At 38.9% G+C, this 24,192-nt stretch overlaps 2 protein-coding genes and 1 pseudogene across 2 annotated transcripts in view; 1 reads left to right on the top strand and 2 right to left on the bottom strand.

The window, feature by feature from the left end:
* si:dkeyp-28d2.4 (B-cell receptor CD22) overlaps positions 1-24,192 on the top strand; it is a 165,397-nt gene that overhangs the window by 23,773 nt on the left and 117,432 nt on the right. The gene's annotated exons all lie outside the window — the stretch shown is intronic.
* LOC118455986 (uncharacterized) lies at positions 2,447-3,376 on the bottom strand (annotated as a pseudogene).
* Positions 9,506-13,132, bottom strand: LOC102786540 (myelin-associated glycoprotein-like). The gene is made up of 6 exons (XM_087846040.1): positions 13,054-13,132; positions 12,477-12,860; positions 10,707-11,012; positions 10,098-10,623; positions 9,910-9,949; positions 9,506-9,748 (listed from the first exon to the last, which is right to left on the bottom strand). The coding sequence occupies exons 1-6, from the start codon at positions 13,130-13,132 to the stop codon at positions 9,506-9,508; spliced, it is 1,578 nt and encodes a 525-aa protein (XP_087702166.1).

Here is a 24,192-nt window from a genome sequence, read left to right as displayed (position 1 = left end):
TCTGGTCATCTGTTCATGACCTCAAGCTGAAGCACACAGGTTTTGCAGCAGGGCAATTATCAAAAATAACCCATCAAGTCCACCTCTGAATGGCTTAAAAGAAACAAAATAAAGAGCTTTTTAAGGCCTTTTCTAAGACTAAACTCAATGACACTGAGATGGTGTGGCATGACCTTAAACAGACAGTTCATGCTCAAAAACCTTCCAATGTGACTGAATTGGAACAATTCTGCAAAGATGAGTGGGCCAAAATTCCTCCAAAGCTTCATAAAAGACAACTGGTAAAAAGACATTGCTAGTTATCACAAATGCTTGATTGCAGTTGTCGCTGCTAAGGGTGGCCCAACCAGCTAATATATTTAGGAGGATATCGCTTTTCACACAGGTAGGTTTTAAACAAAAATTTCCCCTTAATAATAAACACCTTCATTTAGAAACTGCATTTTGTGTTTACTTGTGTTATCTCTGTCTAATATTCACATTTGTTTAGTGATCTGAAACATTTAAGTGCAACAAACATACACAAAATTGGAAATCAGGAAGGGGGAAACACTTTTTCAGAGCATTCTATACACCGCTCAAAAACATTAAAGGAAGACTGAAAACATATCAGAGTTTAATGGGGGAAAATATCAAACTGATATGGGCTAGTTATGTGCGATACAAAGCAGAATTCAGGGTGGTATCAACGATACGGATCCGATACCGATACTTTGTTGTATTTCAAATTATAGCTCCATAATTATTACAAGACATCAGACCACTTGTTCTTATTATTTAATTATGAAGAATTAGAAGAATTGTAATATAGAAGTCAAGAACCTGAAGCTTTCTGTTAATTCATGTGATTTGAACATGTATATCTTGTCATTTAACATATATATACTTGCCTGGACATTTCAACAAAAACATTCAACATTCACACTTTCTTTCATTCACAGCAGTGCTGTGCCACACTACAAATTTTTGGTTTTGATCCAATACCAAGTAAATACAGAGCCAGTATCGTTTACACTTATCTGATACGATGTTTAAATTGGTAGCTTGCTGACATCAACCACCCCACATCACAATCATACTTGGAGCAGGCAGGGGTGAATCTAAAGGGGAGCATTTGTTGTACTGACCATATTTATTTTAAGGCTTCTGGAAAATCGTGTGTGTCTCTTGTCTCATACTCCTGGAATTCACGTTGTCTCAAGTCTCAGTTTTTCTCAGGTTTATGTGTCACACAGTGGAAATTTGTATTTGTTTTATGGTTTGTGTTGTCTTGATCTCACTGTGTACTGGTGCGTACAGTATATTTATTCCTGTCAACAGAGACTTTAGCATACAGAGAATGTTTTTATTGCATAAGTATCTTTTAAAATTGTGTTTGTTAATTCCTTTTTTTCTTCCTTCTCTGGAATAAATGGCCTGTTTAAGACCTGCTCAGTCTCTGTGCCCTGAGCTCTGATTCACTTGCTCCCCTCCTCCTTGTATGCAAAAGAATTTTCTGGGGTGACATTTAGACCTACCAGCTTTAGTACACAAAGCACTAGTAGCTGCACATTCCATGTCTGGCTTTAGCTTCACTAGTTCGGTGGTATAGTTTATTTGTCGCCATTGCTTTTTGTTTCTACATTTTTTTAACAGCCAGAATAAAAGGCTCGCTTTTTGTTAAACTTCATTACTCTCCCTCTTGTTTTCTGCTTTTGGGTCCGCTTCTCAAACACACCGGCCACCCAGGTCATAACAAATACATTATCTAAACTTAGCAGGTAGCTAGCATCCAACACAAATAAAATGTCTCTTTTATTTTATTGGTCAGAGTTCTGGTCCTAATAAAAGAGTGGCTTCTTAGCCGACAGATTGTCTGTCACAAAACTCCTCACTTATGGAATCAAAAGATTAAATAATAAAATAAATAAATTGACACAAGTAACCACACTAAACTGTTCCTCATTTGTTTAAAGAAAGTTTTTGTGTTTTTATATGAACACAATCATTCATGACAAATTCACCAGGAACTGTATTAGTTAACAGTGTTAAGGAGTAACGGAATACATGTACCGCCGTTACGTATTTAAAATACAAAGTATGAGTAACTGTATTCCGTTACAGTTACAATTTAAAAAGGTGGTATTTAGAATACTTTGTTGACATAAATGGATTACACGGCGGTATTTTCCTGTTTCATATTGTCACGGGTCAGGTGTCACGGTTCTGGGTCGGTGCAACCCAGTATTTTGAGTTCTAATGTTTTGGTTTATTTTTGAATGATCGTTTTGTTACTCTTGTTCTTTGATTATTATTAGAATTCTATGTGTCTGTTTATTCATGTTAAGGATTTGTTCTTCGGTTGTGTCTGTGTAGTATAGTTCTAGTTCCATGTGTCATTTTCTGTCTGTGTCATCTCTCTGGTCCTGGTCCAGCGGACCAAGCAGCACTGCCCGTGACTCCCTGCTCAGGCAAATGTCAGGCCTGGTTGATGATGTATGTGCATGCTGGGACACTCAGGTTTATCCTGGAACACAGTGGGCAGTGCATTTCCCACAATCATGTTGTGTTTCACGTTGCACTGTTTTTATTTTCACAATTTGGCATGTGCAATAGGTCAGGCCCCCCGAAATTGTGTTACGTAGTTTGTGACAGACATGCACTCACAGTTGGGATGTTCTGGCTGTTTTACTTACACAACTGAAATAATCATGTTTGTACAAAACAAAAGTTGGGGGGCCAGCATAAATAAAGTGCAACTATGGACAGTGGCTGTCTGTGGACATGACTTAACCTTTTTCTGCTCCACTAGCTTTTCGAGGACACCTATCAGCCTGTCCATCCTCTCAGCTCTCCGTTCCTCCATTTGGCGTTGCTGAGCCATGTCCTCTTTTATTAGGGCAATGAGCTCATCCTCCCCGTCCCTCCTCCTTTTCGCCACCCGTGCCTCAGGCGGCTCCTCATCCTCCTGCCCCTCCTGGTGTGGGAGTGGGTTGCCCACTGCTGCACTGGGCCCTGGTGATTCATCCTGGATGGAGGAGATTAGGACAGGTGGCCTGGTGGAGGGCCTCTGTCCTAGCCCCTCATCCATGGCACCAAACCAGGGCCATGTTGCGGCAGTGGGCTTCCCACTTGCACCCTCGCCCGTCGCTGGATACTTGCACTCCTGAGGGCAGAGTACATCAAAAGTGGCAGTTGGCTACAACAGCAACATTGCAGGTTTACATAGGTGACTTCTCAGTGTTACGTGTGGAGTTACATCTGTCACTACCACTGTACATACTTTGTTTTTCCTCTTCAGGTTCTCTCATTTGCGTTTGGCCTGCACAGGGGAGATTTTCCCCGCCAGATCCATCTTCTCCACGATTTCTCTGACAGACAAAATATGAGAGCACATGTATATCAGGTCATTCTGTTTATGGCATCCACAGCAGGATGTACTGGATTGGGACCACAGGGCAGACAGTTCACTGTCCCTTGTGCCTCGAGAATTGTAAACCTCATATTTTTGCTGTACCTCAAACCCACTGCAGCTGAGTGTTTCGCACCCGTGAACAGGTGCTTATTGTCACGGCGGAGTCAGATGAGGTCTGCCGTCTGCTCCTTGGTCCCTGTAATGCAGCATGACATTGGATTACATTCCCCACCATCCTGCACTTCTGTTTTAATAGTTCTCCGTTTGCCGTCTGTTCAGCATATACAGCTGTGTGGGACATACACACTACATGTCAGGCAAAGCGGTTTATTGCGGGATGGGGGCAGCACTGACTGGGGCAAAACCTTTACTTTATCAGGCCCTAGGTTGGGGTCAGGCGGTTCTCTGTCATATTTTTAATTCAATTCAATTCAGTTTTATTTAGATAGCGCCAAATCACAACAAAAGTCGTCTCAGGGCGCTTTAAAATATCCCCTTTAAAATATTTGACATGGCAGGTGTGATAACCGTTGCAAATGTATATATGATTTGCTGCGGACACAGCTACACTCCTGCCTGGTATATGTTGACATTTCTGTTTGCGGCTCAGGAAGGGTCATATTAGTACAGTTGATTGCACTTGTAGTGGTGATACTTCTATTCATACTGCCCTCCGTCTGGTACAGGATTCACAGATTTGCGGGACTGTGCATTTACGGTCACGTGGGTCCGACAGGTGTCATATGATTCACCTTGACATTTACTATTAACCTTCCATTGACTTTTACATCTTGGCATTTGTTTCGCTCCTTCACACATATATTACATTTGCATTTGAAGTACACTTCAAATTGGGACAGCTGTCGTCGTGTGGCGGTGACGTAATCGCACTCAAAATGCGTACTCCAAGCGTGCGGTCTCTAAATTGGCTAAACAGCCACAAACTAAATGCACACAAGGGTGATTAGGGGAAGTGGAAACACCTGACACAACTCTGACATAACGAGACAAAGGAACCAAAGCTGACTACACTGACATAGGACACAGACCTTCAAAATAAAACAGGAAACATGAGACACAGACAAGACAATATAACCTTGACAACATAAGACACGCAGCATGAAACATAAAGGGTGAGGGAAACTTAAATACAGGGGAAGAAAACACAAGGAGTCTAATAACCAAATGATTAAACATAAACAACATCCAAATAAACTAAAACTTAAAACGCTGGCTCAACAGACCCAGGAACATGACAGTAAGTTAGTTTCTCTTTTCTTTCTCTTAGACTTTTAAGAGGAGGGGTGCACATCAGCAGTTTTCTTGTGTTTTTGTTTGTTTGTTTTTTGTTGTGTGTTTTTTTTTCTTTATTAATGATAGGTTTGTAGCTTAAACCTATTCGCTGGAACGTTCAAGACAATTTAATTACACAGCAAAAGCAAGACACGAGTAGGCAAGTTCTTTATGTTTCTCGTGCATGGGAGAGAACTGGACAAACGCCGTTCTTTCGCTTGACCCCTGTTGCTCTCATCCGCTCCCCCGTAACACTGCTCTTTTATAGAGACTGACAGACCACGTGACTTTCGCGCATTGCATGTCGGGTACTCGTGGCTAAACAATCAAAGCAATGCATCAAACGCAAGCATTTGCAGCACCGCAAAACGTTCATTCTCCGGTTCCAATACCTTCTTGCTTTTTCTTTGTCCCCCAAAAAGGTTATGTACAATGACGTATTAACTACTACAAAACACTTACCTTTGTGGAAATGCTTGGAGCAGACTAACATGTGAGTTGGAGTGTTCTGGGACATTATATTTGGTCTTTGGATGGCTGCAATCCAGGCCATCCGTCGGCTCTTTGTTACTTCAAAAACATGGCTCGAACAATTTCTCTTCAACGACGTAATCCGATAACAACTGATCTCTTTACCCGTCGGCTTCCTGTGGCTGTCATGCAACCGGCTATTGCAGTTAATAATACAACAGCTTCTTGCCATTTTTTGTGTTTCTTTTTATCGCTGTGTAATGTAATTTCAATTGAAAGCCTGCTAGTACCTCTTGCCACCTCTTGGGGGGGGGGGGGGGGGGGGTCAGAGTGTGACCCCCATAAAGACTTCCCTAAACCTGCTGGTCTGGAAGTCCAGCAGTTCATCTAAACAAAAGGCACTTAGCCTAAAACAGACATAGATACGTTTATCCTACCAAAAAACAATAAGAGAAGGTACGATCTCTCCTATGCTCCCAGGATGTGGGTGTGGATGCCAGAACACTCTGGAATGCACACAAAGTCTCCACAGACTACTAAGGATCAAACCTCTACCAACATGACATTGACTATACAACTCTAAGCATATAATCAACAATACAAATCTAACACTTTCCCTCTTATACAGGTTTTAGTATATGTTTTCAAAAAACTTGCAAAATCAATAAAAACTTAAATGTCAAAAAAAAAAACCGACACACACAGCAATAATACAGATAGATAGAAGATAATGAAGTTTCGCTCATTTTTCTTATGAAGTGGTGTTGGAAATGCATTCCTGCCTGTGCACTGCTGGATCTGGGTCCATTGTGTTACTGACACCACCAACATTAACAGGACGCTTACATTAGAGCCTTTATTGTGTGTTTTGTTTGGGTTTCCAGCAATCAGAGAAACTATATTAATCCCAGATGGAAATTTATTTAACAAATTTTTAAAAAGAGCTGCAGGCCGTACGCTTTCAGCCTTGCAATATATGACTACATGCTCAGCCAGCTGAGCAAAAACCTGTGCCCAACTGCATTAAATCACCAGATTTGGAGAAGGCATAGAGATGGGCAGCCTAACACATGAAACACAAAATGTGTATTCTATTTATTTCAACAAAGTAACCGTATTCTGATTACCACCCATTTAAATGGTAACTGTAACGGAATACAGTAACTCATATTTTGTATTTTACATGTATTCCATTACTTCCCAACACTGGTAGTAGGAATAGAGAATGCCCGGGCTGTAGGTTGCTGTTTTAATGAGTGTTTGAAGGAAAAAGACAATGGCGGAGTCGCATGATAGGCAAGTGCTAGTAAATAATTTTACAGTACGTGTACGTTACACATGCTATTTTTTAAATTTTTGATTATTATTTTGCTATCAAACTCGCTGGAGAAATGATTGAAATGCACTGCGTGTGATGCAGTATGGCAGCGCATTTATGGAATATGCTGTGAACTTAGGTAACATTACTTAGCAGTAATATGAGTTAATTTACTCAAGTGAAAGCTTTAAACATTAGCCTAATACATAACTAGCCAATTTAAGGCTTTCTGATTAACCCTCTGGGGTCGACGGACCAAGATTCTCCATTTCAACTTCGGTCGAACGTGCGGACTTCAAACTATATACCAGTTTTTAAATTGTGTTGATAGGCTACGTAAAACTGATGTTTTGTTCTGAATAAAACAGTGGCGTTTACTCCGGGTAGAAACGGTATAAATGGCGTTTTCTATGGAGAGCGCTAGCAAACACGCTTTGCTTGTGAGTGGAAAAAGAGAAAGAAAAAACACTTCTTCCCTATTGGTGGAAAAATGTACCATTTCGACCAATCAAAAAATGATATGGCAACATGTGGCATTTGGTTACTTGGGAAGAGGGGGAAGTTTTAGGAGTGACCAGCGAGAGAGAGCGAGTGAGCGAAAGAGAAAGAGAGATTGTTTTGATACGTGAGAGATTTGTGACGTTTACCATGTTTGGAGTCTCAAGTTAGTGTGTTGTCTTGTGTAGTTAGTGTGTAGTGTAGTCGTTGTTTTGTTCTACTAGTGAATGTCACAGTTGCTGCAAAAAAGCCACCAAAGGCAGGTTGCAGTGTAAACGCTGTCTCCACATGGGAAACAGAAGTGACACACCTGCTGTCAGACCTGCAGGTTTATCCCTGTGCTGTTCTCATCTGTGTTATAGTGGACACAAACTATTTTTTGGAGTTGCATAAATAATTTGTGTGCCTTTGATTTGATGCAGAACACCTCATTGTTCTGTTAATAGTTTGAAATGGTTATATAAAAAACGTCTGAGCCTTGGCTGCATTTTTAGGTAAATAGTACCATATAACTTTGTTATTTGCAAAACTTTTTTTAAAAAATGTACAATTTCTATTTGCATTTCAAGTTATGAAAATCATTCGTGAAACATGCTTGTGGTTTTTACAGTCAAAAATCATCACTTTCTACTCGTATTTTAAATTTTGTCTGAATTTAAATAAATTGTGCTGATACAGTATGTCAAAATGAGAAAATAACAGATTGGCAAGATAAACAGTTTTTAAAGGTGAAATATAGAGGCCAAATCAAAAGTAGTCAAAAACAGCCAATTATACCCTGGACACCAGAGGGTTAAAGGCTAAAAGTAAAGTTGTCACCAAGTACTGTTTATATTTGTGTGTATTGCTGCAGCTTTTTTGAGTATTAACTTGGTGCCTTTGGGTGAAATAATGGTAATATGAGGGACCGATCCATATGGTCACAAAGAATAGCCACTTGTTTCTGTGCTACCAAAGTTCCCCGGCTTTCATTCAAAATGTGTTTCTGGTCAGCACCTGCACATTAAACTACTTAAACATTATAAATGTCTTCGAGCTCACACTGAGACCTGTGGGGCACTATCAGCCACTCAGACAGTACACACATTTATATGTGTATTTGTACATGAATATTTCATACTTTAAGGCTGCCTGTTTATTTAAGGGAGATGAACAAAATACATTGGAATTGTACATAATAATATCACAGATGATAAATTCAATAGATTTTAAGTAGATGCTTGTCTTATATGTTGAATTGAACTATGTGATCTTTTCAAAGCCTCCCAGTCAGTGCTGTTCTCCATGTTCTCCTGTCTGACTGTACATGATGTTATTAGCACAAACACTTTAAAGGTGATCATTTAGGACTTCAGCAATAATACAGACAGCAATGTAGTTAGCAATAGACCAGTTTTATTGGGAATTAACTTAAAAAACAAACAAACAAACATATGTCTCCTATTTTTTGTCACACAGGAAAGAAGCATCAGTATCTGATGAGAAGACGCATTTATTTAGTTTTTTTTTCAACAGGAGAAGAAAATCTCTAACAGTTGATTTGTTCACATTTTCACATCTTAATTTTTAAGTGAAATGTGCATTTCGAGTTTATACACACTAGTTTATACACACTAGTTTATACACACTAGAGGACCGTTTCCTTTTCCAGTATTTTTTGTGTGGTGCATTTTTAACAAAAGGGGAACAAAGGAACAAAGTTCACCTAGGATGATTTGTTTAAATTTTCACATGGTCTTACTGAGGTGATGCAAATTGGGGGGGTGCTGGAAAAGCTTGAAAAGGGATGTTGAAAGTGCTTAAAACGTGCTTGAATTTGATCCTGAAAAAGGCATATGAACCCTGACAGTCCGATGAATAATGACATCAACTGTCCACTCTTTAACAAAAAGCGAGCCGGCTGGTGAAAAAATACAAAAGCAAATGGCAAAGGCGCACAAAGCTGAAGACTAAACTGTTACCTATACTGGGTGAACTAGGACTAGACTTGAGAAACATGAACATGATGAGACTTGAGAATTCCAGTAACATGACACAAATACAAACAGATAAACAAAGGGAGACAGAAGATTGAAATACACAGAAGGATAATGGGGGAAGTGGAAACAGCCGATACAAATAAACATGATGACACAAGGGAAGCAAAACGAAACACACTGGACATGGAACACAAGAATGTCAAAATAAAAGAGAGGCGTAGACTGGGAAACGTGAGCTTAACACAAGTGTTGAGTGCAGAGTGCAGAAAAAAACTCCAACAAAAAAGAAAAAAACTCAAACGAAGCTACAGCATGTAGCATGTTTTGATTTTCAGTTTTACAGAACAGAATCAGCTGACATGTGAAACCAGTTCCTTATTGAAGTGCTGAAACTTCTGTTTATTCAGATTTTTCATGAACACAAGAAAATGAAAACAGAACATGAAAAGTTGCAGGGTGTTGTTTCTTTGTCATCACTGAACTGTGAAAATGACCCACTGAAAGGCTCCATGTGTGCATGTCGACGCTGAAGTAATGTCATTTTACAACATTTTAAATTTTCTTCACCTCACTGTAGAGTTCCTCCTGGACATGAGGACTCTGTGTTAAGTTGTTTTCTGGCTTGCTGACTTGCACCTGTGCGTACTCTGTATCCTGCTCCCGTCCTTTGACCTGCACTGAGTCAGAGGATGCTTGATGCTTGGAAATGTTAATCTCACTATAATGGATGTTTTCTTCAACTTCCTCTGTTTTACTTCCTGGTTCTTCAACAACCTGCTTTTCACTTATTTGAATCTATGGAATTAAAATAATAGAATGCTCTTTAAGCTGACTCTGTTATTTTTTTGTTACATTAAATGATCAGACTGCTCTGACAAAGATGCTACTGTAAATAATCACTAGAACAGTCAGTTATCCTGCAGATAGATTTTTTTGTTTTGTTTTAATTCCCTTACCTGAGTCTGTTGTTGTCTTTGATGCTTTGATTTTAACCAGCTGGAAGACACAAGAAGCTGTTAAATTAACTCTACTAAATATAATTGTGAATAAAGTTAATCTGTTGGAAAACAGATATTTGAATTTGCAGCTAAAATATCTTTGACACTAACAGTATGTGTTTTCTACTTTCATGTGTGATACTTACCAAACAAAGATTATCAAGCAGAGTAAGATTAAGAGTAAAATGATCCCAATAATTACACCAATATGTTGCCACAGTTTGTCTGTTGAAGCACAATCAACAGAAATCATGAAGTAACAAAAACAAAAAATGATTTTATGTTGACATATTGATTCAGGCTGTGCTTCGTTACTACTTGAAGTAGTTTTTTTAAATGGAAGATATAATAGATACAAAAAAGATTTTAAAAAATGATGGGAGCACATACTTTCATCTTTAGGCAATGGGCCTTTAACAGTCACATGAAGCTCTGCTGATGTCTGATTACCCAGATCATTAGTGGCCACACAGAAATAAACTCCTCCATCTGTTACACTGAAGCTGTAAATCTCTCCTTCAGATACTTTCACAGCTCCATCTCTGCTCTTCTTGAACCAGGTGAAGCTGCTGACTGGAGGTTTGGCTCTGCTGGAGCAGGTCAGGTTCACCCAGCTGCCTGCTGACACCAAACCTGATGGACTGATGGATGCTGAGGTGTTTTTAGGAGAATCTGGAGATAAAAAAGAAAGAGATATCCCATACATCATTTTGTCCTTTAGGATTCAGTTCAACAACAAACTCTGATTGTCTTACATGAAACACTGAGAGTCTCTTCTGTCTCTGCTCTCTTGGTGTCGTTTCCTTGGTTCACAGGATATCTGGCAGAGCAGTTGATCTTCTTTCCATCATGTGTGTCTGACAGAGTGATGTTCTGCTGGATTTTAGTTGTAAAGCTTCCATCTGTGTTTTCCTCTATTTTGTTGTGAGAGTCTTGTTGGAGATTCCAGGTGAGTTGAGGAGGGGAGTGTGGACAGGGAGTGAGAGCTGAGCAGGTTATAGTGACAGACTCCTTCTCCTTCAGATCACCTGAGACTGTAATATTGGGCCTCCAAGGAGAATCTGTGGTTTCACATCAAAGACAGTTCGTAAACTAATAATACAGTCAAGAAACAGATGAAGATCAGCCACAACAATGGATAAAAAACCAAAGTGAGGTATTGTCCTCCTTCCTGAAATCCTGCATATTTGTCTCACTTGAAAGTTTCGGATTAAAACTCAGTTTAATATTAGACAAAGATAACCTGAGTAAAAGATGGTGGTGGTTGTGTTATGGTCTGAGACTCAAAAAAAAAAGTGACAAATATGCAAATCACTAACAGACAGGATTATTCCTTTTATGTCCCCTGTAAGTGCAGGAAAGGTTGGGGAAGGGATGTAGAGAGAGACTTGTGTCAAAACGTTAGTTTGTTGAACAGTAACTTGTGAAATTTCCATGGAAACCAGACTATTTATGTCACGGTACTAGGTCATGTGACCCAGTATGTATGTTGTTAATGTGTCATTTTGTATTTATTTGTGTTCTAGTTTCAGTTTAGCTCATCCAGTCAATTTCTAGGTTGCCATTAGTCCTTTGTTTCTTAATTTCTTTGTGTCATCTTTCCCTGTGTTAAAACTCCCCTTGTTGTTTATTGTGTGTTATTGGTCATGTTTCTTGCCTGTCTGGTTAATGTTGTCAAGTTTGTGTCATGCCTGCGTCTTGTCATGTTTTCCTGTTTATTGTGAAAGTCCAGTTTCCATGTCTTTGTGTTTTTGGTTTACATTTCCTGTGCATCATTATGTTCATCCTAGTCAGCTGTTTCCTCATGTGTCTCCACTCCCCCTAATCACATTATGTGTATATTTAAGTCCTTTGTCTCTTACTGTTTTTTGTCAGGTCGTCTGTTATCTTCGCCACAGGTTTCACAGTTTTCCCCTCATTGTTTCAGCGTTTTTCATAGCATTCCTAGTTACTCTGTATTCATAGTATTTCATAATCTTTTCACAGAGTGTCATTGTCTTTTAGTTTATACAGTGTTCATAGTCCCCTTAGTTTTCCCAGTTTCAGTGTGTCTCTAGAGTTGTTCTCATGCCATCAGTCACAATAAAGGCTCGCTTTATTTTTGGAAACTTAGTTCTGTCTTCACCGTGTCTGCTTTTGGATCTACCTCATCTACACACCGGCACACCCTGCCGTGACAATTTAAACATAATAAAAAAATCATAAATATGCTTTTAAACAGTGACTTTTTCTTTGTATGCAGGATTTCTTCTCTTTTATTTTTTATTTTCTGTTTTTTCTGTCTTTACTACAGTTTGTTTGTTTGTTTGTTTTACTGATTCCCAATTTTACTGTTCACAATAAAGACCCCAGAAGACTAACTATTGTCCTGAGCCGTCTTAATTTTCTGAATTTCCAGCTAAACACAAAACACTTAAATGTGCTCATTTCTGTTACATTTGTTCATAATTTCTTTTTTAGTTGTTTTGAATAAAAGCTGCAGCTGATTATACTTTGTTTATAGAAATTAGAGGAAACTTTCTTACCTTTAATTGTTATTTGAAGAGGATCACAAACAGCTGTTGCTCTGAACGGCCAGTTCATAATTCTGAAGTAGTATGTGTTTGTGTAGTTTGTGATTAAATTGGAAAACAGGGTGGTGCAGTTTCTCTGTGTCAGGTTTCCTGTAATATTCATTGGATAGATGTTAACTGTCCCACTGCTGTTGAAGATCACATTGTTTGGCTTATTGCCAAAGTTGTGATCATTTTTAATCCACACTCCAAACACAGGTCTTGTGCTGTCAAACTTTACTGGTCCAGCATCACTAAAGTTACATGGGATTTGTAAACAAGATCCACTCAGAGCCTCCATCTCTGTTGGTGCAGTGATAAACAGGTTTGTAGAATCAGGACAAGCAGCCAAAGTGCCTGAAAAAACAGAATATCATTAAAATATAAAAATGTAGATAAAGAGAAAATTCATGATGAACAATCTGACTTTAAGAGTCGTGGGTTTGCTTTTTATCCCTTGTTCTTTCAACATCCTCAGATACTTGACTTTGTAAAGTATCTATCTGCTCTGATCTGTCAGACTGTAAATGGCTGAAATGAGATGGCTCACTTGGAATAAAGAGGAAACTCAGTAACATGATGTCTGTCATAAAACCCATCACCTGGAAAAACATGAAGAAAAGAATCATTACACAAATAAGACACAAAAACAGGAACTTGCCTCATTTTGTAAAACAAAAACTAAAAAAATCAAATAAAGCCTTTTTTTTCATTGCAATGCACAAAATTAATAAACTGTATGAATCTTTTCTTACCAAATGATTAGTCTGCTACACAGGAGAGACGACAACGTAAAAGTCAAAAGTCAAAGTCAATATGATGTTCCCATCATGCACTCTGTTGACACTTCAGATGCTGCCACTCCCTGCTGCCTCTAGATTCACTTGACACTCCACTCACATGCAAACATATTCCTCATTCTCTCAGTAGTTCCCTTCCATGTACGCCTCCCTTGGCTTTGTTTGTTCTGCGTTTTTTGAGACTGACCTTAGTGTCCGTGTGTTTGTTTTATTGTATTTGATAAATAAGGACATTTCATTTTTATTTGTATCTGAAAATATTTTAGATATATTGGGGGGGTTTCTTACAGCAACAGAATAATTGCCAAAGAGCTATTAACCAAAAACATAGTATCTACATGGTGTACACTGTATTTTCCACACAAAAAAAGAAAGAAAGAAAAATGGAGGACAAAAGTGGCATGCCTTAAAAAAATCTGCAGCACCTTCACAAAAGATTGCCAAATTAATGTCCATGTGGCAGGGGTGTGGTCTCTGGCCTGCTGCTGCTGAGCTCATGGGGCAGTGCTGGGATGTCAAAGTGGACAGGTGATTTTGATGGGATTAGTGACTCTCTCCCCTTTTTATAGTGACAGAGGAGACTGGCAAGAGGTGAGTGTATAAGTATAACAATCAAATCATTTTCATTCTACTTAAGTTAATTGTATTTACTTAAGTGTGAATATCGACACTTCACCAAGTTCTTTTAATTCCTCAGAGGCATCCGATGGAAGACAAAACACTGCTCAGTTGACCATTTCTCTTATTTCTCTTTCACATTACTTCTAGAAGGGAGATGCGTCCTGCATGACACACTGCCACGGATCTCAAAATGTTGGTGTGCCCCTAAAAGGTTTAATACAGAAGCTCTCTCATTCTAGTCTAAACAACAGTGTCTCATTAACTTTCCACTAGAGATGGTCCCCTCTTATCTGCATTTTCCCAGGCAAGCATGAGCAAGAGTCTGCAGCTTTGTACTCACGAGGACACATGTTCTCATGCCTTTATTTTTTAGGGCTGTGTACTTAATACTACACTATATAACTATATAACACTTATTAATAAAAAAGCATAGCATTATTGAGGCACTGCAAATTATTTAATCCCAACAGTTGCTAACCTACTCTGAGCTAATACTGATTTTATTCTGATCCTTTGGAGGAGAAAGTTTGGAGAACAAAGCAAACCAAATCCAAAGATGCACGTATCACTGTGTCCCGAGTTGATGATGATCACCCAATAAGAAAGCAGCATCCCCTGGGCATTCAGTGGAAGTATGATGCAAAACAAAATCCTTCTAAATTAATCATCTAACTCAGCAAGAATTGAGAGGACAAAGCAAAAAATATACTAAACAAATTTGCAAGTTCACAGTTTGAACAGCGGTTGATCCCTCTGGTTTCTCTGCTGGAATTTTTAGCTGTGAATGTGTGAACAAGCAGCTTTCTTTCAGATTAAGCTCTGGAGCCGGAGAGCATGTTGGTCCAACAAATCATAAAAGTGGTTCTTCAGGTAAAGGTGTGTAATCCTGTGGAATTATGCACAGATGTTACAAGTTTCAATTAGTCTACAAATCTTTGCAAAATACATCAAAATCCTTACACTACAAAGGAATAACTTGTTCAGACAGGCCAGATAACAGAAGTCAATATAAAATACATCTTGTTAGATGCATCTAAATACATTCTTACCTGAGACTCCAATTTCAGAGTAAGCCAGCGATCCAGGATCTGACCCACTGGTAGGTCATCACTGATAATCTCTTTGATTCGCAAGGCCAAAGTGGTGTGCATCAGCTTTGTAATCAGGACAGGATTCTTTTTACTTTTCTTGACTTCATCTATAATCTGTAGTCTTAGCTGGTCAAGGCGAACAGCAACTTCACCCCAGAAAATTTACTTCTGCCCTGGCATGGACATAACAGTAAAACACAGAAGACAAGACAGACTAACCAGAGAACATAAAAGACACATGACCAGATAGACGTAGATGATATATAAGTGTGAAGTAGTGCAGCAGTGCAGCAGTGCACATTGATTCAACAATTTATCCACAAGGCAGTTTATAATCTGCAAATCCAGAAACGCCTTCTAAAGACTTTTAAAATAGTAAGAGATTAGAAAAGTAAGAGCAGCACCTCTGCTGGGACTAATAATGTGTTATACTAAATGTCTTGATGCATTCTCAATCATCCAGGTAAATAAATCTAACTCATGAGTATAACAGAAGCAGCTGACTCACAAAAGCTGCAGCTGATTATCCTTTATTATTTTTAGAATGAGAGGAAACTTTCTTACCTTTAATTGTTATTTGAAGAGGATCACAAACAGCTGTACATCTGTAGGGCAAGTTTACGATTCTGAAGTAGTATGTGTTTGTATAATCTGTGGTTAAAGTGGAAAACAGAGTGGTGCAGTTTTTTTTTTTTGTCAAGTCTCCTGTAATATTCATTGGATAGATGTAAACTGTCCCACTGCTGTTGAAGATCACAATGTTTGGATTATTGCCAAATTCATAATTATTTTTAATCCACACTCCAAACACAGGTCTTGTGCTGTCAAACTTTACTGGTCCAGTATCACTAAAGTTACATGGGATTTGTAAACAAGATCCACTCAGAGCCTCCATCTCTGTTGGTGTGGTGATGAACAGGTTTGTAGGATCAGGACAAGCAGCCAAAGTGCCTGAAAAAACAGAATATCATTAAAATATAGAAATATACATAAAGAGAAAATTCATGATGAACAATCTGACTTTAAGAGTCGTGGGTTTGCTTTTTATCTCTTGTTCTGTCAACATCTTCAGTATACAATGTGTGACTTTGTAAAGTATCTCTTTCTGCTCTGATCTGTCAGACAGTAAATGACTGAAACTAGATGGCTCACTTGGAATAATGAGGAGATTCAGTAACATGATGTCTGTCATCACCCATCACCTGGAAAAATATGAAGAAAGAAATCATTACACAAATAAGAAACAAAAACAAGAATTTGCCTCATTTTATAAAGTACTTCAAAAAGAAAAAACAAGAAAAAACCACCATTAAGTAAAGCCTTTTTTCATTACAAGGCACAAAATTAGTAACCTGTATGAATTTTTTCTTACCAAATGACCAGACACAGAGGAGAGACGACAAAGTAAAAGTCACTGTGTGATTTCTGCAGAAACAGCGAGTGAAACACTTCTCTGTTTAGATGTTGTAATGTCAAAGCAAACAGACCTGTGATTGGATTTCTGTCTTTCTTTATTCAGTCAGTCTGCTTTTTATGTTCCCATCATGCACCCTGCTGTCATTTTAAAAGCTGCAACTCCCACCTGCCTCTAGATTCATCTGTTCTGAACCCTCCACTCACATGCAAACATATTCCTCAATCTCTCAGTAGTTGCCTTGCACATGAAGCAGTTTATGTACTCTCCTTTGGCATTGTCTGTTCTGCTTTGTTCTTATCAGTTCTGATATGCGTTTTCTGAGACCAGTGGCTATTTTGAGCTTTCTGTCCATGTTTGTGTGTTTTTTTTTAAAATATAGAAGTACTCTGCATTTTTATTTTTATTTTAAGGAATAGTTTTTTGTTTTGTTTTGTTTTGTTTTTTCAGCAACAAAATAATTGCAAGAGAGCCAATTACCCAAAAACATAGTATCAATTCAGTGTATGACCCCCCCCCCCCCCCCTTCCCCCAAAAAATAAAACAGAGGACAAAGTGGCACTTAAAAAAAAAAACAATCTGTAACGGAGGGGAAAAAATTCTCCCTTTACGATTTCACGATTTTTGATGGGACTAATGACTCTCTCCCCTTCTTATTGTTATGCAGGAGACTGGCGAGAGGTGTGTGTAGTGGAGAGTGCTTGTGGTAAAAAAATAAAGCTTAAAGCCACTGTGTGGGTCCAGTCATTTTACAGTTTACAGGTAGAAATTGTATTGATGCACTTTAGCAGCACCAACGCAAAGTATAACAACCAAATAATTTTAATTCTACTTAGCTAACTAACCTACTCTGAGCTAATAGTGATTTTATTCTGATCCTTTGGAGGAGAAAGGTTGGAGAGGATAAAGCAATCACCCAACAGGAAACAACATCCCCTGGGCACTCAGTGGAAGTATGATGCAAATCAAAATCTTTCAAAATTAATTATCTAATGTGGCAAGAATTGAGACGGAAAAGCCAAAAATATACAAAACAAATGAGCAAGTTCACAGTTTGAACAGTGGTTGATCTCTCTGGTTTCTCTGCTGGAATTTTTAGCTTTGAATGTCTGAAATCGAATCTTCAGAATTTCTCACTGAAGATCTCACAGAAGACAAAAAGGAAGAACCCCATATGCATTCTTCATGTTCATTTTATACTTCTACACCCTTCCTTCCCCCTCTCTTACTGGAAGCCAGATGTCATTTACTGTGATGACAAATGGACATCCAGTCACTTTGTTAACATCAAATCCCCTGATGTCCAATAGTAATCTGGCATACAGGTCACTTACTAAGTGGTCCGTCGCACTTGTGGCCCAACTGGTGAATGTATTTTTTTCTTTCTAGATTGGATTGAATTACCAAGGCTATGGGCATGCTTAAAGGGCCACTGTGCAATGGCCCAGGATCCCGCATTCCAGTTATTTATTTATTTATTATAATTTCATTACTGACACTAACGGACTGGTGAGTAAAATCTCTTAAAGCACCTGGCCCCTCCCTTATCTTCCCTGTGCACATGATCCTTGTAAAATGTTTAGTTTGGATGAAGTGTTTAATAAAGAAAGAAAAGTGAAAAAGGGGATCTGTAAAGCTAAGAGAGGAGAATAAACCCCAAATATATGCATCAAAATGTGCAAAATTAACCAAGACGTTAGCTGTTGGGTCTGCTGCAGCTGCACCATCAACAACTTAAGACTTCGCAGTCAAAGGAAGCTGCTGTTATTAACACTAGGCATGTAGAAGTGTAGGGCAGCAGTGGAAAGTGTAATTAACATGGCAAGGAAATAGTTGGAGGACATCATTAGAAAGTAAGTAATTCAAATAGGTCTATTTGTGTTGGCTTTCATCTTTTCTTGGTGCTGTCGGCTCCATCTTCATACCTAAATACTAAAAAGATGTTGTGTGAATAGAGATCTGTGTTGTTGTGTAGGACTGTACCCTATAAGTTTATATTGTTAAATAGTAATAAATAATAAATGAGACAGTGATTTTTAGTTCATTTCACAGAGAAATGCAAAAGTAATGTAAGGAGTAGTGTAACTAATTACTTTCTCCTGGGAGTAACTGAAGTTGAATGATGATTTATGATTTATTTTTGGTGCTGAAAGGACCACAGTGATAGAAATATACATTTAAATGCCTGCTTTGGTGCAAGTGGCTCAACTGATAATTGACTCATTAAATTAAAGCAGAAACATTTAAGCACATTGAGGAAGCTGGTCAGCAGGAAGCTGCAGGTAAAGTTCCTGCAACCTGTGTTAATACAGGCACACAGTCATGTGGTCTGCCATTCTGTGTATTAGTACCTCTTGGAAACACCAAATATTCTGTAATTTCTTCTTCTGTTTTCTGGTTTAATTTGTTGAATACATTTCATTTGGAGATGGCTAATTTGTTAGGAGTTGCTCTGATGTCCCTTTTTTGGATTTTTAGCGCCACCTTCAGGCTCCAACATGCTTTGCTTCTGTTTTTTCTTCAGTCTTTAAATTGACCACAAAACCACAAAACTGAAACAGAGCACATGTGTATGATTGACTAAAAAATAGGAATTGTATTTAGATATGTTTACATTCAGTTATTGAGACTCAGTGAGCCTCCCAGAATGAGAGGTTCTCTTTTACTAAAGTAAATGGTAAATGGCCTGCATTTGTATAGCGCTTTTCTAGTCCTTAAGGACCCCAAAGCGCTTTACACTACATTCAGTCATTCACACACTGGCGATGGCAAGCTACATTGTAGCCACAGCTGCCCTGGGGCGCACTGACAGAGGCGAGGCTGCCGGACACAGGCGCCACCGGGCCCTCTGACCACCACCAGTAGGCAAACATGGGGTTAGTATCTTGCCCAAGGATATTTGGCATGCAGCCAGGAGGCAGCCTGGGATCGAACCACCGACCTTCTGATTAGTGGCTGACCTGCTCTGCCACCTGAGCTACAGCCACAGAAAACGGAAAAAACCCTCCTCACATTACCTGACGATATTTACTTTCAGTGGATTTTAACTTTCCTCCTTGTTTTTTCCCCCCATTCCACCTATCTTTCTTTCAGGCAACTTCCCAGCTACTCTTTCTAGATGCTCTCCCTAACATAGTAGGCTAGAACCAGGTCATTCTCTCCAAACTTTGAAATATGAATTTCAATAGTCTCTATCTTTGGTTCAACAGACTCCAGACTCCACTGTCTTGGACTTCAGCTGGTGGCATTAGTTCTTGACCTGCTTTCAAGGTCCACAACAAGCTTTAGCGTCACTCTAAGCAGAGGGTATTGAAGGTGAGAGACAAACTCTATCAACTAATGTCACAAACCCTTTTAATGAAAGGTTTCTAAGATGGCTGTCTTCCATTTGCAGTGTTGTCCCATCCTGTTTCAGAGTGACACTGAAAAATGTATTTGTAAAAGTATTTGGCTTTTCTAAGCTTTACTACTGTAATTCTTTATAATCTGTACTAGCAGATATTACCATACTGTCATGTCAAACTAAAATAGAAAATATGAAACCTATAAGCCTGGCACACACTTACTACTGTTCTGAATGTGATACAATGCTACAATTAATATTTGTACATAAGCTCCAGTAATGGACAAAAGTTTTGTATATGCTAGTGGTTGTTAAGTTAAAAAAATAGTTTATGCAAAAATACATATTTAATTTTGGGATTTTTTTTCTTGCATCTGGTTGGATGTCGTGTTCTATTTTTGCCAGTAGGTGGCGGTAATAGGTGTTCAGTGAGTGCTTTGTTTTAACTAATGGAGAGAGTTTGAAGGTTCAGTTTGTTCCACGACTGCATTTCACTCACTGCCTCTGTCTGTATCTCTGTCACTGCAAGACAAACACGGACCGAGAAGTCCGCGCTCTCAGGAGGCCGACAAACTCACAGAAGATTGAACATTTAAAAAGACACCAACTCGTCCACAGTGGACTGAGACCATTCAGCTGTGACTTGTGTGGAAAGTCTTTTACCGAGTCTGGAACCTTAAAAAGACCCAAACTCCTCCAGGGCACAGTTAAACCTTACAGCTGTGATCAGTGTGGTAGAGCTCTGCAACTTGCGGAGTCATCAAGTTATACACTATGGAGTTAAACCATACAGCTGTGACTTCCCTGGACAAACTTTCCGCTGGCTACTGAGATGAAAACTACATGTTCACACCGGGTATGATGTGTACTGCTGTGATCAGTGTGGCAAACAGTTTGCAACAGACTCCCACTTAAAACCCCACGTTTACCCACACTGAGGAGAGGCCTTATGAATTGGACCTGTGTGAGAAGACTTTTAAAGATCCAGTTTCACTTAAAGAACACCACATCACCAGATCCACACGAGAAAGAGACTCTACAAGTGGAGTTACTGTGAGGTATCTATTTTTATTTTTTAATGTTTGACACAAGAATTTTTGCTTTTGATCCCACTTTTTGTCATATGTATCACTCATTTACATGAATGTTTCAACAGCAGCATTGGGAAATGGAATCTGAATCATAAATTTTTTAAACTTGGAGGCACAAAATCTTCTGCCACCAGGTAAAAACACCTGTTAGCCTTGAGCAGCATAGAGGAAATACTGTTACAGTGATTTTAAAGCATTATTTAAATTATCTTTCATTTTAAAAGCCAAGGGGACATAAAAACCTAATGTACAAAATATTGAAGTCAAACTGGATAAAAATCACCTAAAAGTTTGCTAAATCTGCTAATGTAAAGTTGATATAAAATAAACCACAACACTGTAATCCCCTTAAAAGATGCACTTGACACAAACTGAACTACTGCAAAGAATGTGGGAGTGGCTTCCCCGCAGCAGGTGAACTGAAAAACATGAACTCCTTCACATGAACAAGCTTCTCACAGACAGGTAGTCGTGACCATCATGAAGGAAGACACATTGATGGGAACTACATCTGTGACCAGCGTGACAAGCGCTTCGGGAATCTCACTTCATACTCCTCACACAAACAATGCCACACTAGAAATAAACTGTTTTGGTGTTGCCAGTGTCCAAAAGCGTTCACTTCATTATCTGCTCTGTGCAAACATCAGCATGATCATGCAGGGCCACAGTGAGTCTGAAGACAGAGAAAGATCCTCTTCTGGTTGCAGAGTCAAACTTGAAATCCTTTAGATGAGGCTCCACAGAGTTCAGATGGAATCTCCTGTAAAGTCAGTCAGCTATTGTCACTTGGATCTGATGATTTCTGGATTTGAAGTGAACAATTCTGAATCTTAAATTTAGAAAACTTTAAGAATAGATATGTATGTCACATTTGTTCTTTTCTTTGAGGAATTTTGCTGCTTTTAAATGTGATTCCAGGTATATTTTAATCATTATTTCCTTCCAGTATTTAGTAGTAGTACTTGTATTATAAAGCTATAGAAATGTTTTTGATATCCAACTGATATTGCAGCAAAACTTGAACTTTATGGTTTATATAGCAACCCACTATAACTACAGACATCATGGCTCATTGGAATTTCATTATTAGAAGGTGAATTAAATAATTTATCATAGATGACCCATTCTGTGGTTATGACTTAGCTGACCATTAATATGCCACTACAATAATCCACAAAGTTGTCGAGCCAGGTCGTAACAGCTGATAATGGGCCCAAGTCGTTTCTTATAAGACTAACAGAGTCTTGCTTTCCGAAAATTACAATGTCAGTTTTGTCGTGGTTTAATTTGAGAAAGTTCAGAGGCATCCAGCAATGTATGTCGCTAAGACAATGTCACTGCTGGGGCAGCAGTCGTGTGGGGGTTGCATGAAAGGACCCAAAATACAGGCACTTGCTGTGATGCGAGGGAGTTTTATTGCAGGAGACGAAAAAAGCAGAAGCGAGGGCAGAACAAAACATAAGCCTAAACTGGGGAAACTAATAACAAACAAAACCCAAAACCATAACTCACAGAATAATATGCAGGGGAAAACATATGGACATTACACAGGGGATGAAGAGCAGGGAATGATGAGCAAAACGAAGAGCAGAGAGATGCGGCGATTACCAAATAACACAGACAGAGCAACCATGAGCAAAGGCAAACACACACTATAAATAAACACCAGGTTAGGAGGAAATGACACAAAGGTGTGGACACGGCTGAAAATAATGGACATAAAGAGACACAGACCTTTAAAGTAAAACAGGAAATTCACAGACTGTTTTCCAAACACAAACAGAACACCAGGAGAGGACACAGGTAGGAATAAGAGAAACACTAAACACCAGAACCAAAATCCAAGGAGCTAAGAAAACATAACTCAAAACATAAGGCAATACTAAACACCAAAAACACTGGGTCTAACGACCCAGGACCATGACAGACAATCTGAAACTTTCTACAGTGTACTATCAGCACCTGGTTTTATAGAGAGGTAGAACTGTGTATCATCTGCATAAGAGTGATAGGAAATCTGGCGTTTCTGAAAAATGGAGCCTAATAGGAGCATGTATAGGGAGAATAAGACAGGGCACAGAATAGAGCCCTGAGGTATTCCACAAGTGAGTATAGATGGGAAAGAGTATTTGTTACCCAGGATCACAGAGTATGATCTGCTCTCCAAATAAGAGGCAAACCATTTTAAAGCAGAGCCTTGAATGCCGACACGTCTTTAGACAGTTTTATAGGATTGTGTTGTTGACAGTGTCAAATACTGCACTCAGGTCTCGAAGAATTAAAACTGTACTTTTTCCAGAGTCAGCAGCTAAAAGCACATCATTGAACACCTTCAGTAGAGCGGACTCTGTGCTGTGGAAGGCTCTGAAACAGACTGATATTTATCCAGAATATTATGTGTGTCTAAGAATGAGGATAATTGGTGGAGGACAACTTTCTCAAAAACCTTAGACAAAAATGGCAGCTTAGAGATTTGTCTAAAATTGCCAAATACTGACGGGTCCAAACCAGGATTTTTTTTGAAGCGGCTGGACAACAGCTTGTTTAAATGAATGAGGGACAGTTCCATTTGAAATACTGCCATTTACAATAGTGAGGATGTTAGGGACGACTGTCTTCAGCACATCTCTGAGAAATGGCGTAGGTAACACACCCAAGGGGCACATAGTTGGTTTCATGTGCATTATTATATCAGTAAGATGGGATAATGAGACTGCTTTAAATTCAGAGAAAAAGAATGAACATGTAGGTGGTTCAGAAGGACCGTGGAGCTTATCTTTCTTCGTTCTGCTTTCCTGCATTCCTGTCTGACGGCACGAGTGACCTTATTTAGCCAAGGCTGAGTTTTAAATTTTTGCCGTCTACGTTTTAGAGGAGCAATTGAGTCCATAATGTTGGTATAAGCAGAATTAAAACATACAAGTTGCTCATCAGGATTATTGCAGTGAGGAAAACTTTCATTACAAGTCGCTAAAGGAGATGCAGCAAAGGCAGCTAAGAACTGGGGAGCAGTTTCAGGTGTTATAGGGCGTAGAAGAGAGGGGGCCTGGGCTTGTTTAGAGCAGGGGTGTCAAACTCATTTTAGTTCAGTGGCCACATGGGAAAAAAAGTCTATTCTCAAGTGGGCCGGACTCGTAAAATCATGGTGTATATATAACATAAAAACAACAACTTCAGATATTTTTTTTTGTTTTAATGCGATCAACATAAAAAATAAAGCTAGAGCCTCAGGACAGTATGTTCAAAATAGTACAAGCATAACATAGCTATTATTCATAAAACACCGGAAGTTATTTGAAAACTCTGAGGACAAAGAACACACAAAC

Source organism: Neolamprologus brichardi, chromosome 9 (genome assembly GCF_056152115.1).
Source record: "Neolamprologus brichardi isolate AB-2024 chromosome 9, ASM5615211v1, whole genome shotgun sequence".
Classification (NCBI taxonomy): Eukaryota; Metazoa; Chordata; class Actinopteri; order Cichliformes; family Cichlidae; genus Neolamprologus; species Neolamprologus brichardi.
This window is presented reverse-complemented; position numbering and strand designations above follow the sequence as displayed.